This window comes from Mesocricetus auratus, unplaced genomic scaffold, assembly GCF_017639785.1.
Source record: "Mesocricetus auratus isolate SY011 unplaced genomic scaffold, BCM_Maur_2.0 Super-Scaffold_100676, whole genome shotgun sequence".
In the NCBI taxonomy this organism is placed as follows: domain Eukaryota; kingdom Metazoa; phylum Chordata; class Mammalia; order Rodentia; family Cricetidae; genus Mesocricetus; species Mesocricetus auratus.
In genome coordinates, this window is record NW_024429266.1 from 120,762,353 (window position 1) to 120,777,608 (window position 15,256).

Consider the following 15,256-nt stretch of genomic DNA (forward strand, 5'->3'; position numbering starts at 1 on the left):
AACACTTTTAAGTGAGATTTGATCTATGAGCAACACCCCATACATCTGTCTCTAAAGGTCTGGATAGTGTCATGAAAATCACCTCATCTCTCTGACTCTGTCATTAAGATGACCCTGAAGGCTTCTGTAATACCTCCAGCTTAGGCTCAACGAAATAGATTTGATTCAGTGTTGTGTAGAGTGTTGTTATAGACCCTGACTATAACTATGAGGAACTAGATATGCCTTCATTACTAGAGTCTTCTGTGCTCAGTTTGAAATACAAGAATCATTTATCAGATTGATTATCATGAACATTGCTTAGGCCTCTCAACCTGTCTTTAGAACCACCACATGAAACGGGCAGTTTCCAAAAGCGACAGAACTTTCACTCTACCAGTTGGCATGGTTTCAGTGAAGTCAGAACCAAAGGCTACTTGCTGCCAGGGCACTACTGATTTCACCTGGTGGAAGAACTTGGATGGGCCCAAAGACTCCACCTGCTAGCTCCCTATGTTTTAGACAATCGCTTCATTTTGCCATTTTTGAAAACTGAGACTTACAGAATTGTGTCCAGAGAGATGCAGATATCTTAGAGGGAGCTGGAAGGCCCTCTGCTTCCAAGAAGCTGTGGGACTGGCTAGAATTTACTCAGATATGGGTGTGAGCCAGGAGAAGGTTTTAATGAAGACTGTGGGGAAGGGTAGGGAGACAGGTGTACTTGTGGGTGGGCAAGAATGTCTTAGGGAAATTATCCTGTGACTAAATTCAGACCATGCAGCCTTTATTGTGGCTACATCTACCTGAGAGAAAAACAAAGTAGAACTTGGAAGCAGAAGCCCCAGATGATTCTATTAAAGCAAACCCATCCCGCCCCTCCCTTATTATAGGGGTGTGCCTGTGGAGAGTGACACCAAATTTGTCTTAATCCTTTGCATTTGTCCCCACCTGGACAGTGCTGTGAGAGAAACTGAAGACACTTTTCACCTTTCTCACTGACCGTTGTTTGAGTAAGAGCCAGGTTCCCAGGGAGGAGGTCACAGAAATCTATTTCCTTCCTCATGACTCTGCTGCACTCACTACACAGCAGATTTTGTAAATATATGATAGAGATATGAATCATTTATGAAAAAGCCACGCTACCCAGTTTCTACAAGTGTGACATTTATTTTCTGTTTCCTCAGTTAAAAACCCTGCCGTTCTCATCCTCGGTGCCACTCGTTAACTCTCTGCCCAAATTTAAGCGACGAGATCTTAGCTGTTTTTAGCCTGCTCTGTTTGAAAAATCTTGCTTCCAAACAAAGGAAGACCTCAGCTTTCTATGAGAAGAGGTCTCACTTGGGGACTCCCCGTAATCCAAGAGCTAGAGTTTTTGACCCAGGATCAGGAGAGAAGCAGGCGTGAATAAGGGCGTTGGATTTCTGTCTAGCCAGCTGTCTGCAGACAGATGAGGGTCTTGTGTGAAGAGTACAGGAGATGCAAAAGGGCCATAGTGGAGTCACTGTGTGAGTTGGTAGTTACACACAGGCTTCCTAGGTGTCTCTTAACTTGGAATATATTAGCTTTTCCTTAAAGGTTATTCATTATCTACCCTCTGGTCAGTATTAGCCTGAGAATCTGCTTCCAGGATCAGTAGAGAATAGATTATCTTATTTACAGTCCTACTTGGTGTAAGCCTTCTGTTCATCTTTTCAACCATCTCCAACCTCAAACCACAAAGGCAAATACTTCCTTCATTTGAATTTGATCTCATTTGACTACTCATGTTAGAATTTTATGTATGAGGGAGATGTCTGTCCTGAATAGGAGGGCATGAGTTCTAAGAACATTTTTTTCCTCCCATAGAAAACTCACCAGAAAAATCTAGAAACTAATAACAAAGCCCAAGACTGTTTACTAACAGTTGGACTACTCCAGGCTACTCCATTTCATTATTTATATTCCTGTCCTGCCCTGAGTCTTTGGGCATGTGGAACTTCATTTTGTAGCTCATCTCTGAGACCTACATGGTAGGCGGAGAGATCTGATTCTCATTAGTTTTCCTGTGACTTCCGCAAATGCACTGTTGCAGGGTGCATCTCCCACATACAAACATACGAATGAATAAGTAAAGGTAATAAAAATTAAAAAGAGACATTTACACTAGTAAAAGCAGAGATCTCTTTATTGTCTTGCCTCTCACCTCTGGGTACTTAGTGCAAGTGTGAGAAGCCTAATTCACTTGTGTTTTCACCAGCATTTTGTTATTCAAATGTATCAAGGCCAGAAGACAATCAGTGTTATGTAGGTGCAAAAACCTAGGTTTTAATGTGTGCACTATGGAAATGAATTACTGAGAGGAAAGAGAGATGCATAAAGGCTTTCCATAATCAGAAACCCAGACAGTTTATACAAATGGTTTAAGAAACCAGTAAAAGTATGTGGTTATATCAATTTCTTCCCAGACTGCACCAGGCATAACAACCAAAACAAAAGCATCAGATGGCCAGTCTGGGCTTGGATCATTTCACAGCCATTTGTGGCATTCTGTCTCAGTTCACTTTCCCACAGTGGCATACAGAGAACATGTAATTAGTTATAACAGTACTTGGTTTTTCTCTAAGTTCGACTTTCCACCCCCATGAGGGAATCAAGGGCTGAGAAGTAAGATGCCTGCATCTGTTTGTCCTCAGGGCTCTGGCCTCCTGGGGAGAGATGAAGACATAATTGTCTCCACTAGGAGTCACTCTCCAAGAAAATCTGGGTACACTGAAGGCAGACTTTGACTTCTTACTGTGTGGCTGGCTATGTATTCAATTATTCACGTCCCCAGCATTACTGTGCACAACAGGGTGGTATCTTGCTGTCAACCTAAAGTGAAATCTGAACATTTTGGAATATTAAGTTAAGGTACTTTTATGGCTTCTGCTCAGACACACACTTTAGAAGAGTGAAAGGTACTATCACACAATCCATAATTTAGCATCAATGTTTAATCATTTTCACTTATCCAGGGCATTAGAAAACCATTCCAGAATAGTATGCTTGGCTTTGGAATACTTGCTACTTACTTTTGACTGAAGTGGTGCCTACTGCTCTGGAAAGTCCCAGCTATCAAAATGCAAACAAACCAAGTCATTTTTGTTCTTCTTTGCTCCTTGTCACAGATTTTTGGAATGTTTTTGATGTTGAGTTCTTTGGCAACCTGGCCTCATGAAGATGGTCTGCTGCCTCTTGGCCTGTCTCCCACACTGCTGTCACCTTAACCCAGAATCCCGAGCAAGGGGCTTCTGCCTTTTTTCCCTTCTACAACAGCTTAGTCTAGCTATGTGAACTGCTAGACTTTGCTGACTTGTTTCAAGTTTCCACAACTCATATTTAAAGTAAATGCAATCAACCCAAACAATAGCATTCTTACAAGCAGTGAGTCAGGGACAAATTCTGTTGAAGTTCTTCAGAAACAAAAGGCCAGGAATAACTTGGGTTTCTTTTCCAGTTCATTTCCTGCATTTGAATGGAAAGACCCTTGTGTGTTTTCTGCCCTTGGACTGGTTTTCTTCCAGTGTCTAAGCTTCCTGCTGGAATCTTTTAACCTCTTTGCATAATTTTTGTCAACGCTCTTGCCTGCATTTTATTTTCTGTATCAGACTCTTTAACCCTCTATATCCTTAGAATGAGTTATTTCATCTGGTTATTTAGTAGCTTAATTACTTAACTAATTGCTTAACTTTTTTTTTGAGCTTCAATTCAGTGAAGTATGAAGCAGGTTCAAACTCTCTAGGGTTTGTTGGATATCCGGATAAGTTACTTGCAGTTCCAGGGATGGAATGGAAAAAATAAAGCTCCCCAACTGTAAGCTAGCTTCCCAGACTTCTCCTTTCTTTTCTCCTACGTTTAGAGACCATGGCTATAGGAGATGTCCTCACTTTCCTGTAAATCTGCAGTAAATTAAAGGAGTAAAATCAAAGCAGATTTGTTTCTTGCTAGGTACATCCATTTTACTAAAATGGTGTGGACATCTGTCATGCTAGGCAAAGGAAGGATGCTGGCAGACAGTGAGCAGATTCTTGGCATCATGGTAATATATCAGGACCAGTTGGAATCCTAAACAACTGTATTAGGAGCATGGACCACCTAGAAACACAGCTGGAGGTCTATCCAGCTTGGGAGGCTCTGTGAGGAGGTGGTACCTCAACTGAGACCTGAAGGATGAGCAGGAATCAATGTCTGGGTAGCAGCTGTGCTGTCATAAGACCTGAGTATTGAACTTGGAGTGTTTTCCATAAACTTGAGAGTTTTCCAGTATTTTAAATGCTGACTTTCAAATACCATGACACTATTTGTGTGTGGCTCATCTTGATTTGGTGAAGTATCTAGAAAGATGAGACAAGAAAGGAAAACCTGTAATTATTCTTTACAACCAAGAACAATTCTGTGGAATTAAGGAGTGTTAGGAATGGAATAGTACTAAGTCTCCCTTTCCCTAGGTCTAACAAATGCAAAGGCCATATTTGGACCTGTGTGGATGACAGGTACAAGGGGTCAGTGGATATTTGCAATCTGCCGACCCTGTACCAGTTGATATGCAAGACTTTGGCACAGTTGCAGAAGTTCACATGACAAGGTTTTGCTTATTTCACAAGCTCAAAACTAGTGGCTGAGGAAACCTAATACTTGGAATGCCTAGTCCGTGACAGGGGCAATACCTGGTGAATTAAATACCTGATATCCCGCTGGGATTATTCCGTCCTTTTCATTGATGTGGACACTAAAACATGAGTTACAACAGAACTGAATTTGAGATCACCTAGCCAGTGAAGTTATTAAATTAGATTTAAACTCCATAAACTATGGCTTAGAGTTGCTATTATAAAATATCACTATAGGTGTATGCCTCATTTTGTTTCCAGAATAAATTCCTTCAGAAGGCTATGGGAGATTAATAAGACACAAATAGTCATTATGAGATGAGCAGGTGCTGAAAACGTAGCTGCTGTTTCCATTCTTCTCTGATTCCTTCACCACCACTACCTCCTCTGCCCGCAGTGCCTTCGTACAGTCCTTGGATAGCACTGTGGAAACACACTGGCTTAGGCTAGTAGCACAAGACTGCCTTCCTTAGATCTCCAAGACAGCCTCTGCGGGTGTTCTTTTCTGATGAATTAGTTGGGATTATAAACAGAGGCCAAGGGTGCTCATCTGATTATTATTATTTGCCTTTGGGTGACTTTTCAACCTTTCCTTAGTTCTTCCATGGACTTGAGTGGTTTTGTATGCTTTAAATGCTAACTCTCATATGCCTTGACATTATTTGTGTGGCATCTGTAAGGCAAGAAAGGAAAACTCAGAGATGCTGTGAGGGTCCTCCCACGGTTTTCCTTTCCTCTAATTCTCTCCATCGAAGAATCTGCTGAGACTCTGCTGAGGATCTTAGGAGTTGATACAAAACTGACATGATCATGAATAACCCTGGGGTACTGGGTCAACATATTTTTAAGGCCATTTTCCTCTCTTTGCATGTCACTATGACCTAGGAAGAAATAGTCAGAGCAGTTGTCACATTTCTACTTGATAGGTCAGGAATCCCAAGGTATATGAGATTTGTCCGAAGCTAGTTGACAAAGAAGTAGCAGAGATACACTGTACCTGGGCCTCTTCTGTGTCCCAGGAAAGTCCTCAACCAAACCTTTAGCAAGTGTAGATGCTGCTGTTATCATTTGATTCTAGATTTTCTCATAGCCTCATTTCCCATTTCACCCTTCTTCGAAAATCTATTTCTGATCTCATGGTTTAGCTATGTAACATGTTTTTATTTTTAAAAGGAACATATAGGACTTTTTACCTTTGGGGCACAGTTCAGTAATAGACAAATGCTTATTATGCATAAGATACTATATGTTATTCCCAGCGCGCGCGCACACACACACACACACACACACACACACACACACACACACACACACACACTAAAAGACTCTTGCCAATTGATGATGAAGAAAGTGCATTGGCCATTAAGTGTACCAGACAAAAACACTTCTTGTAAGCCTCTACTCACTGTGCTGTAATCTTGGAAAGGGTGAGACTCAAACCTGGATCTCATTGTCTTTAAGCCTGACCTCAATTGGGATCTCACACTGCCTTCAAAGGGAAGAAGGGAAACACGTGGGAGCAGAGCCACTGAGCTCCCTGAATGCTGCTTTTCACTGTGAAGTCTACATGTGTTTCTGCCTGTCAAAATGCGACATAGCAATCACAGACTGGCAGCTGGACTCTGAAATGACAACACAGAAGGAAACCCCAGAACTGTTGACACACATGCCTGACCCTGCTAAACTACTTTCCTCCCCCATTGCCTGCCTAAGGATCTTTCTGACATGAGTTTATGCTTCTTTTTCTACAGGAGGAAATATAAGAAAACGTCGCAGAGGTAAGCTCATCTTTCTGGAAAGGGGAACTGTCTGGGCTGTGGTTGGCTGAGTTGTGATACAACTCTTCACAGGTTCGGCTTATGGTGCATTGGAATTGGAATAAACAGTCCCTGAGTCCTCCTTAGTGAGTCGCCTGCTTTAATCCCCAGTTGTGGCTGCTGCTCTAAATTGAAATTGATTACAAGGTGCAGTGTATCACAGTGGGTCATCCGCTTATGCGAGCAGACCCTTGGATTTGGAAGCCTGCTACTGCTGTGTTGTCTAGTGATTTTTGCCAGAACCTTGATCAATAAGGGACCAAACTGTGTGGGCAGGTGAGAGGTGATGCTTCCTGGGGATGAGCAGAGAGGCTTTAAATGCACTTTGGTTCTCGTTCACCGGAGTCACGGAGGAAATGTTGCTTAGCCACATGTGTGCCTGCACGTTGCCTTAGAGCAATGGCAGCCTTTTGATTTGACTACAGAAAGGTCTACCATATTCTCCAACTACCTACTGCACGCATGCCCAAGGGTCTGGTCTGGCTCTGAGCTGTGATTTGCAGGAACTCTGATGAAGAACCCTGAAGCTATTTGGTGCACACTGGCCATGTCCCATGTGAATACAACACTCCAACCTGCACACTTTGCTTTTATGGTTCCAGTATGACTTAACTAGTCTTTGAGTGTGGTGTCGTCTCCCATTGAAGTGCCTTTTAAGTAGATGGTGCCTGCTGGTACAGAGGGGCATGGGTAGTATTTGAGCATGTATACAAGTAGTGAACCCGGGGAAAGTGGGTGGCGCCTCTAAATAATGGAATAATAAAATGAATCTAGGAAATGCTATGTGCGCTGTGGTTGAATTGATTTAAAGTGTATTATATGTTTTCATATTGGAATGCATGTAAAATACTATAGAGAAAAAACTTAGCATATCCTTTACTTCACATACACCATACTTCATTCATAGGTTCAATATGTTTGTTTGAGGCAAGGTCTCACTTTGTATCTTAACCTGACCTGTGATTCACTTTGCAATGGAGGTTGCCCCAAACTAAGAGCAATCATCCTGCTTCAGCTTTCTGAGTGCCAGGGTTACCGACCTGAGCCATCATGCCAGATTGATCCATCTAGAATAATTTTTAGTGTTTCATTTTCATAGGCTAATTATGGCACACACAACGTTGTATGGCCTCTTTAACTTTTCCAATCATATCTCTTGCCGCTTTCCCTTTCTCTCTAAACTTTCACTATGGTGTAATTCTAAGTGTCTGTATCTGCTTACGGGTGGGTAGGTGGTTTCTTAGGAAGAGTTTCGGTTGTCTTTTCATTCATCTGTTTATCTGAGGTTTATTTAGGGGCACTGATTACATGTACATCAAGGAGCTTCTCTGCAATGATGCATGGCAAAATGGATTAACTTCAAAGTTACCCAGGAAACCAATGAAGAACGTGGATATAGATTGCCTGTAGTGACTGCGCTGACACTTTTCTGTGTCTAACTTATGCTATTCCTTCCTCTCTGACTCAAACTTGGTCCTGCTGTTAGTGTTCTGAGATTGCTGCCTTCTGAGTGTTGCATAGCTGTTTCATCTTTTGTTCTTTCTGCCTAGTGTATTACACCTTCTGGCATTTTGTTTTCGTCTGCTACATGCCTGAAATATTGTGCCTCCTAGCAAATGTTGTTGAATGAAATATTGCTAATTCTTCTTACAGAAGGTTTCTTACAGAACCCTTCTTACAGAAACCTTTAAGCTGATCTTCCCACACCCAACACTACTGATGATAGCACCAGGGAGAAGGGGCCCATGGCATCCTATGCATGTTAACCTCCAGTTGATTAAATAAAAACTGAAATTATTTTCTCATAGAACATAGACAATGTTTTATATACTAAATAATGTTATGGGGTCTTCCCAGGCCTTTTTCAGGAAAGGTGAATTAATTCTGAAAGAGTCAGGCTTGGGAGGTCATGGTGGAATGCAGGTCAGAACAAGAGTGCTATCATTTATAACAAATATACTTCGTAAAAATGACACTGTCAACTATTCCTGTCTTAGTCACCTTAATTAAGGAGAATCAATAGGGATATCATTAACACAAGTACCAAAATATCCTATGCTAATGAGTTTGGAATCTCCATTCCCAAGAAATGGGAATGCATAGGCCTTTTGTTTGCCAAGCATTTGTAGCCCACAATTCAGCTTGAAAGACTAGGTTGGCTTTTCACGGTATTTGAGTTCAGTATTACAGATTTAAGTAGATTACATCAAGATAAAAACAATTAGTGCAAACAAAATTTGCCAATAGTTTTCAATAAAACATTTGCAGATAGCCATTTATTATCAACTTTTCTAATCAGTATCATCCACTGGAGATTCCTGCATTCTGTTGTTTCCAGGTAAAGTCTGTAGTCCAAAGACATGCATATGAAGCTGGGCCATGTGAGTTACTGAGAGGGAAACTGATGATGATTTGAAGGCTTCCTGGAGTTTGTTATCCTACTAGAAATGCTGTTGGCTTACACAGCTGACAACACACTTCTTTCTGTCTCGTTTAGGATGGTTGGGTTCATGGTAGTAATTGCATGAGAACCATTAAGCAGGATATAAATTAATCACAGATTTGAGGGTACCATAGTCTTCAGTAGTAACATGTGATTATCATTTTTTACATGGACTAGTTATGGATATGAGACATTTCAGCGTCACTTCAATTTTATATTAAAGGGAAACAGACAGGTAGGCAGGAAGTCATATGAAAGCCTCTCACATGTCAATGTTCAAATTACTATAGTGGCTACTTATGAAAGTGTCCTTTTGTATATCTGATGTGAATACAGTTATATTTTTATTGTGTTATAAAAATAAGGATTGTTTTGTACCACCTTTATTGATGCTGAAGTGCAAATTAAAAATGGATGTTTGAACTCCTCTCCTTTTAATATTTTCCATATTAAATAGATCTATTTCCTAGTGATGTATTATAAACAACAAACTGTTCTCAGCGTAGTGGCTTAAAACAGCAATCTCATTTTGTTCATGCCGTCATCGGCTGGGAGATCCAGGTGGGACTTGACTTCATGACTTGCATGTGATCTGAGTGGTGCCATCTGGGTCGCTGGACATGGAGATTCTGCTTTGAAGAGTGTTCCTTCATTCATGGTAGGAGCCTTGGCGCTCCATGTCTCTGTGCCTGCCCATCCAGCATCCTTGCCATCTCCACACAAAGCTATCACTCCCCACATGCTTCCACGTAGCTTCCTCCTGCGTGGCATTCTCAGGGTGGTTGCACTCCTTTTGTGGCTTCTGGAGCTGAGTGGCCTCAGTGGCAGCAGTAGAAGTTGTTTGCCTCTGGGTTGTGACCTGAGTTGAGACACTGGCTGTGTCTCACTGCTCAGTTTTTCAGCATACCTACATGCTTAATAATTTCCTGTGGCCTTCTCTAACCCATGTAACCGACTTTCAGCCTTCTGCAGCATGGCTTTGCCTGAGGTTTTCCTAGAAGCTCTGGATCACCTTCATTGGATGAATGGTATAGCTAATTTAAGTGGATTGTTCCACTAGTTAGGCACTATGGTACTCGACTGTGTGTTTGCCAACAAGATGCCTTTGGGGTGGAAGTAGCTGTGATCATTTTTCATGTTAGGGACAAGTGTATTATGGGTGACAGTGGCTTGCTGGATTCTTAATGTAGTCAATTTATTACGTATTTATCTGTGTGCATATGTGTGGGGATGCCCATGTGGAGGTCAGAGGACAATCAGTACGAGTTAGTCTTCTCCTTCCATCCTGTGTATCCTAGGGGTTGGTCTCAGGTTGTCAGATAAACCTTTACTCACGGAGCTGTCTTTCCGCCTCTGGCTCCTCACCATTGCTGCATTGTTTGGTCAAATAAAGCTGGCAGTTTCAGTGTAAAAAAACTAAATGGTTTGCATGATTTACAAGTTTTCTATTGTGTAGGCTTGATTTGAACATCAAAGAAAAGATAGCCAAGCATACATAAATAACGTTTTTTTTGTTACAATTTTCTTGCTGTTTCATTTCACTTACATACTTATTTAGTGTTCAAAACTATGTTAAAGAAAAATCACGCACCTGCTTTCAAATAATTATCACCCTACTCTAGTTCGACGGAGGAGTTATATATTTCTTGAATTAATTAATAAAGTATAAGGCTGATGTTAGTTCAAGAGAATATTCTGAGTTTCAGTTTTAGCATCAGTGGAAAGATTCTCATTTCTTCCAACACCAGAATCCCAGTAGAAAGTGGGATGTTAGATGTGTTTCTTCTGGGTTAGCAAAGGCACAATAGGTTGGTGGCAAGCATCTTTCTGCACATAAAACCTCACAGGACTGGATTTTAACTGAATAGTATTAAAGGACCCCTCTCTTCGTTGCTGTTGGAGTCAGGCTTGTCTAGGAGGCCCTGTAATTCCAACAATGGTGAAATGGTAATAGGACAGCTGGAGAGGACTATAGAGTATACCTGCTTTCCAGAAAATTCCTCATCAGGTTGTTCTCAATACAAAATCAGCCTCAAGTCATCAGGCTTGACTCAGAAGTTTAGGTCTTTGAAGAAGTTTCCCAGATTACATAGAGGATAATCACAGAGCCCTAGAAGTCATCTGGCACTCCCAGACTGCTCTTCAAGAATAGGATTTCTATCCAAGATGATGTAACAAGTAGAATCAATGTCTGATTTTTGTGGTATTTGATTTTACTGATAACTATTTAAGCAGTTAGATTTAGATAAAAATTATGAATTAATTTTTAAAATGCTTTATTTTTATTTTATATGCATTGATGTTTTGCCTGAATGTTTCTCTGTATTAGGGTGTCAGATCCCCTGGACCTGAAGTTACAGACAGTTGTAAGCTGCCATGCCTGGGTCCTTTAGAAGAGCAGCCAGTGCTCTTAAGTATTGAGCCATATTTCCAGCCTCCTAGATAAAAATCATTAATGAAATTCCAGTTGTCCAGACGTTTTCAATGGGAACATTATTAGATAGCCATTTTAAGCTTACCTTTTCTGCGGAGTATCATCTTCTGGTAAAGATTTATATGTCAGCTACCATCTAATCCTTGGTTAGTCAGCATGTTAAAAGGCAAGGCGTGAGTAAAAGCCCAAATGACCTTAGCAGCTACATGTCTGCACTGTGACAGTTCAGATATTGATCAAGATGTATTATATTTGGAGTTTTTAAGCCTTCCCAGATAATGAAAGCCTATAATGTTTGGCATAATGGTTTTGATTATTACTAATTGTATCTTTACTTAGTTTGAATAGAACTGCTTCTGACTATAATTGAGTTATAAATTGGAATAATTAATGAGCTACTAAGTTCATGTTTTTGACAATCACATTACTTTGAGTCACATGTATAGTTCATTATAAAAATCTTCCTGTTGAAAAATCACATTTCTGTTAATTTACTAAAAACTGAAATAAAATGAGAAGTAAAAATGCCATTGAAGATAGGTCTGCATGCTTTGTAGGTAAGACACAGGTAATTAATTACAACAGAATATGGTGGGTCTAAGGGTTGAAGGCCACGGGATATCTGATTCTTGTGGGGGGCCTCGTGATGTCATAAACTTCTCTCACTGGATTGCAAATGAAACAGTGCTGCTTATCCTAAATGGGGCTTCAAAACATAGGCACAGTGAAGTCCAGTAGGATAGTTCAGAATCTTTTCTTGGTCTCCCTGTTTTCAGTCCCATTTAAAATGTCGGTTTCTCTGATTCTTTGGATCTTTTCTCAAAGAAACAAATGACTCAAAAATATTCTGGAACCAAGAATGCCCTGGATATTGACATCTGTATAATTATTGTCAAAGTGGGTGTTGTTGTGAGGAGGGAGGCCTCTGCTTTAAGAGGGGCCTGCGTCTGCTGCAAGGCTAATAGGGGAATTAACCCCTCCAACTGTCTTATCCTTTTCTTCTTTTGGACTTTAATGAAGTTCTGGAATCACATTTGAGAAGTCCAGTAAATGATTACATCCAGCAAATAGCGCCCTTCATCAGGTCTAGCCATTTCTATCTTTGTGGGTCCACTTCTTCCGTGTGAGTCATCTGCTGATCTGCCAGCCTGGCTGTTAATAATAGAGTGTCAGGTTTGAGGAGTGGGGAGGTGAGTGTCTTGCCTTCTTTGGGAAGGCTGCCTGCTAAGCAGTTGTATCCTAGTGTTAACAGATGCACCTCAAATCTGCCTCTCATATCCTTCCCCAGGTATAATGTGATCCTTCAGTGAATACTGAAGTTCTTTTGACATCTTAAAAAAAAGATTGGTGGACTTCTGTACCCTGTTTTTACAAATAAAATTGTTAGTGAAATGAGATGTTCAGAAACAGAGGTGACATGGGATTTATCAAGGCATGTGTTTCTACACAGATGCATAATTAACCATAGATTCTGTGTCCTATTTATAAGCACTGCTATTTAGAACCTAAGAATTAATGAAGACACTAGGGGCAAAAGGGTCTTCTGAGAGGTAGAATCCTTTCAAATATTTTCCTATATTTAGGATGACGAATGAATTCTCAAAGTAGTGTGAACTGATGTATTATCCATGACATCGTCTCTACTTTACATTCCCAGTTGCCAACAGCATTAGGGTGATTTTGCAGCAACTGTAGATAGGTCAAGGTAGATCATAGAGAGCAGGGGGGTGGTCCTGGTTAGAGTGAAGATCAGAGATGAACATGATACTTAGCACAGGAAAAATACCTACGGCTTTATAATTTTGGATGAAACAGAATGTGGGAGGGAAGAGGAGGATGGAGGGGGCTGCATAGACAGCTTTGGTCATAGTTCTGAATAGCAGGCAACCACCATTCACTCAGTGGTTCCTCTAAAGTATCAGCAGGAATCTTGTAGTGTGGACCCAGAGAAGCTGGTTCCGCAGGGAAGGAGAGGGGATCCTGAACCGTCAAGTGGTAAGTCTTGGCGATGTGTGTAGCTACTGGTAGCTGTCATTTTTCTTACTTAAGAGGAACAACTGGGTGCAATGCAGTGTCCTTATGACTGATAATTTCTAGCCTTCTTGGGCTCATCTATGATCAAAGTTTGAGTCTTTTGATGTGTTCTTGCATGTTTCTTCAGCTTTGCCCTGGTGTTCTTCCTTCCCACCTGGATTTGTAACAGACAGTGTGTCTTTGCTTCCCATAGTCTGGTCTTTATTCCCACAATCCAAATATATTATCCTTTGCTTAGTGTATTGGAAGTTTCTTTAATCATTCCTTTCTTTGGGTATCTTCATTGTCTTGGTCTACATACCCATGTCTGACTATTTTCTCTAAAAACAACAAACATATACATGCATGTATACAATAATGATTAGTAAGAAAAAGAGGTCACGAATTTGAAGAAGAGTAGTGTCTTAAATAAGGTTTCTATTGCTGTTAAGAGGTACCATGGCCACACAACTCTTTTAAGGAAAGCATTTAATTGAGGTGGCAGCTTCCAGGTCAGAGGTTCAGTCCATTATCATCATGGTGGGGAGCATGGTGGCATGCAGGCAGACATGTTGCTGGCTACATCTTGATCAAAAGGCAACAGGAAGTAGAGTGAGAGATGAAAACTGTCAGATAGTTGCCCAGCCCTCTAGAAGTTGCATGAAGGTCTTTTTGGACCTATTCTAAGGACTGAATCATTTTCACGATGGGAATAAGTGTTGAGTTTATGGATTAATGTGTTGTTGCAATTTTAGCTGTTTAAATCATCTTTTTCTTCAATACAATTTAGAAGCATTGTCTTTCAATTAGTCTTCTTAGATATATCCACCTAAAATGTTCCCTGCTCTCTCAGTTCCTACTCATTTCTGACAAGGGTTAGATGCTTGTTTTTCCTCGAGCAATTGTGAGATTTTAATTTTTGAGTGAAGAATGTACTCTGTTGAAGTATGGTGGGCACTGCAGGTATTTATTTTTTAAAATTCATTACATATTCATTATATTTTATTTATTTGTTTGCAGCTGTTTTGGGTTGTGGTGGTGGTGGTGGTGGTGGTGGTGGTGGTGGTGTGTGTGTGTGTGTGTGTGTGTGTGTGTAGAGAGAGAGAGAGACAGAGAGACAGAGACAGAGATAGAGACAGAGACAGAGAACATATAAAGACAGAAGCATGCACATATGTGTGCCATGGTATACACGGGCAAGCTAAAGGACAGCTTGCAACAATTGGTTCTCTCCTTCCACCATGCTGATCTTGGAGGTTGAACTCAGGTCATCAGGCTTAACAACAATACCTGCTGAGCTATCTCACTGGCCCTGGGGTTATTTCTTAAATGTTGGTTGAGTTTATGAAGGGCGAGATTGGGACCCTCTGTATATTTTTATCATGGGTGAAAACTAAAGTCGGTGATTCTGTATATAAATAAGCTCAGATTGACAAATGACTCATGCTTGCAAATGGTTTTGCACTTCACTGCAGAACCCTACATCAAGACTCCCATTTGGCTCTCACACTGGCCAGCATGGTGGCCCGTGAGGTCAGCAAGACAGATGGCATGCATGGCAAGAATGTAAAAGCGTATCCTTGCTTGGATTGTTGCCTTTGCTTTTCTCTTTTAGTTTCTGCACTGTGGGGCTGTAGCTGTGGGTGGAAACTCACAGTGCCTCTGCTCTACCTCAATGTTTCAAGCTTTATTTTCTCTTGTTCTGACCATCAAGCTGGGGAATGTTCCAGGCAGTGTCTCCTGTATTTGAGGAGAATTTTCTCAAAGTTGGAACACAAGACTATTTATTGCTTGGCTCTTCTGTGATGTTTTGCTCTTACAGAATCATTTTCTTTGGTTGCATAATGAGGCCCAAGAGCATCTCTAGGAGTGTCCATAGCTCCGAAGATGGGAGATGACTGTGCTTCTCAAGTTATGCCCAGAGTTTAAGTTGCCACAGGAA

General features: G+C 40.9%; 1 protein-coding gene across 4 annotated transcripts in view; it reads left to right on the forward strand.

The window, feature by feature from the left end:
* Pde1c (phosphodiesterase 1C) overlaps nt 1–15,256 on the forward strand; it is a 459,933-nt gene that overhangs the window by 261,795 nt on the left and 182,882 nt on the right. The window contains exon 2 of one of the 4 annotated variants that reach the window (XM_040738292.1): nt 6,359–6,385. The exons of the other annotated variants lie outside the window; for them this stretch is intronic. Coding sequence (XP_040594226.1) covers nt 6,359–6,385 — 27 coding nt within the window. The remainder of the gene's footprint in view (nt 1–6,358; nt 6,386–15,256) is intronic. 4 annotated transcript variants of the gene reach the window in all.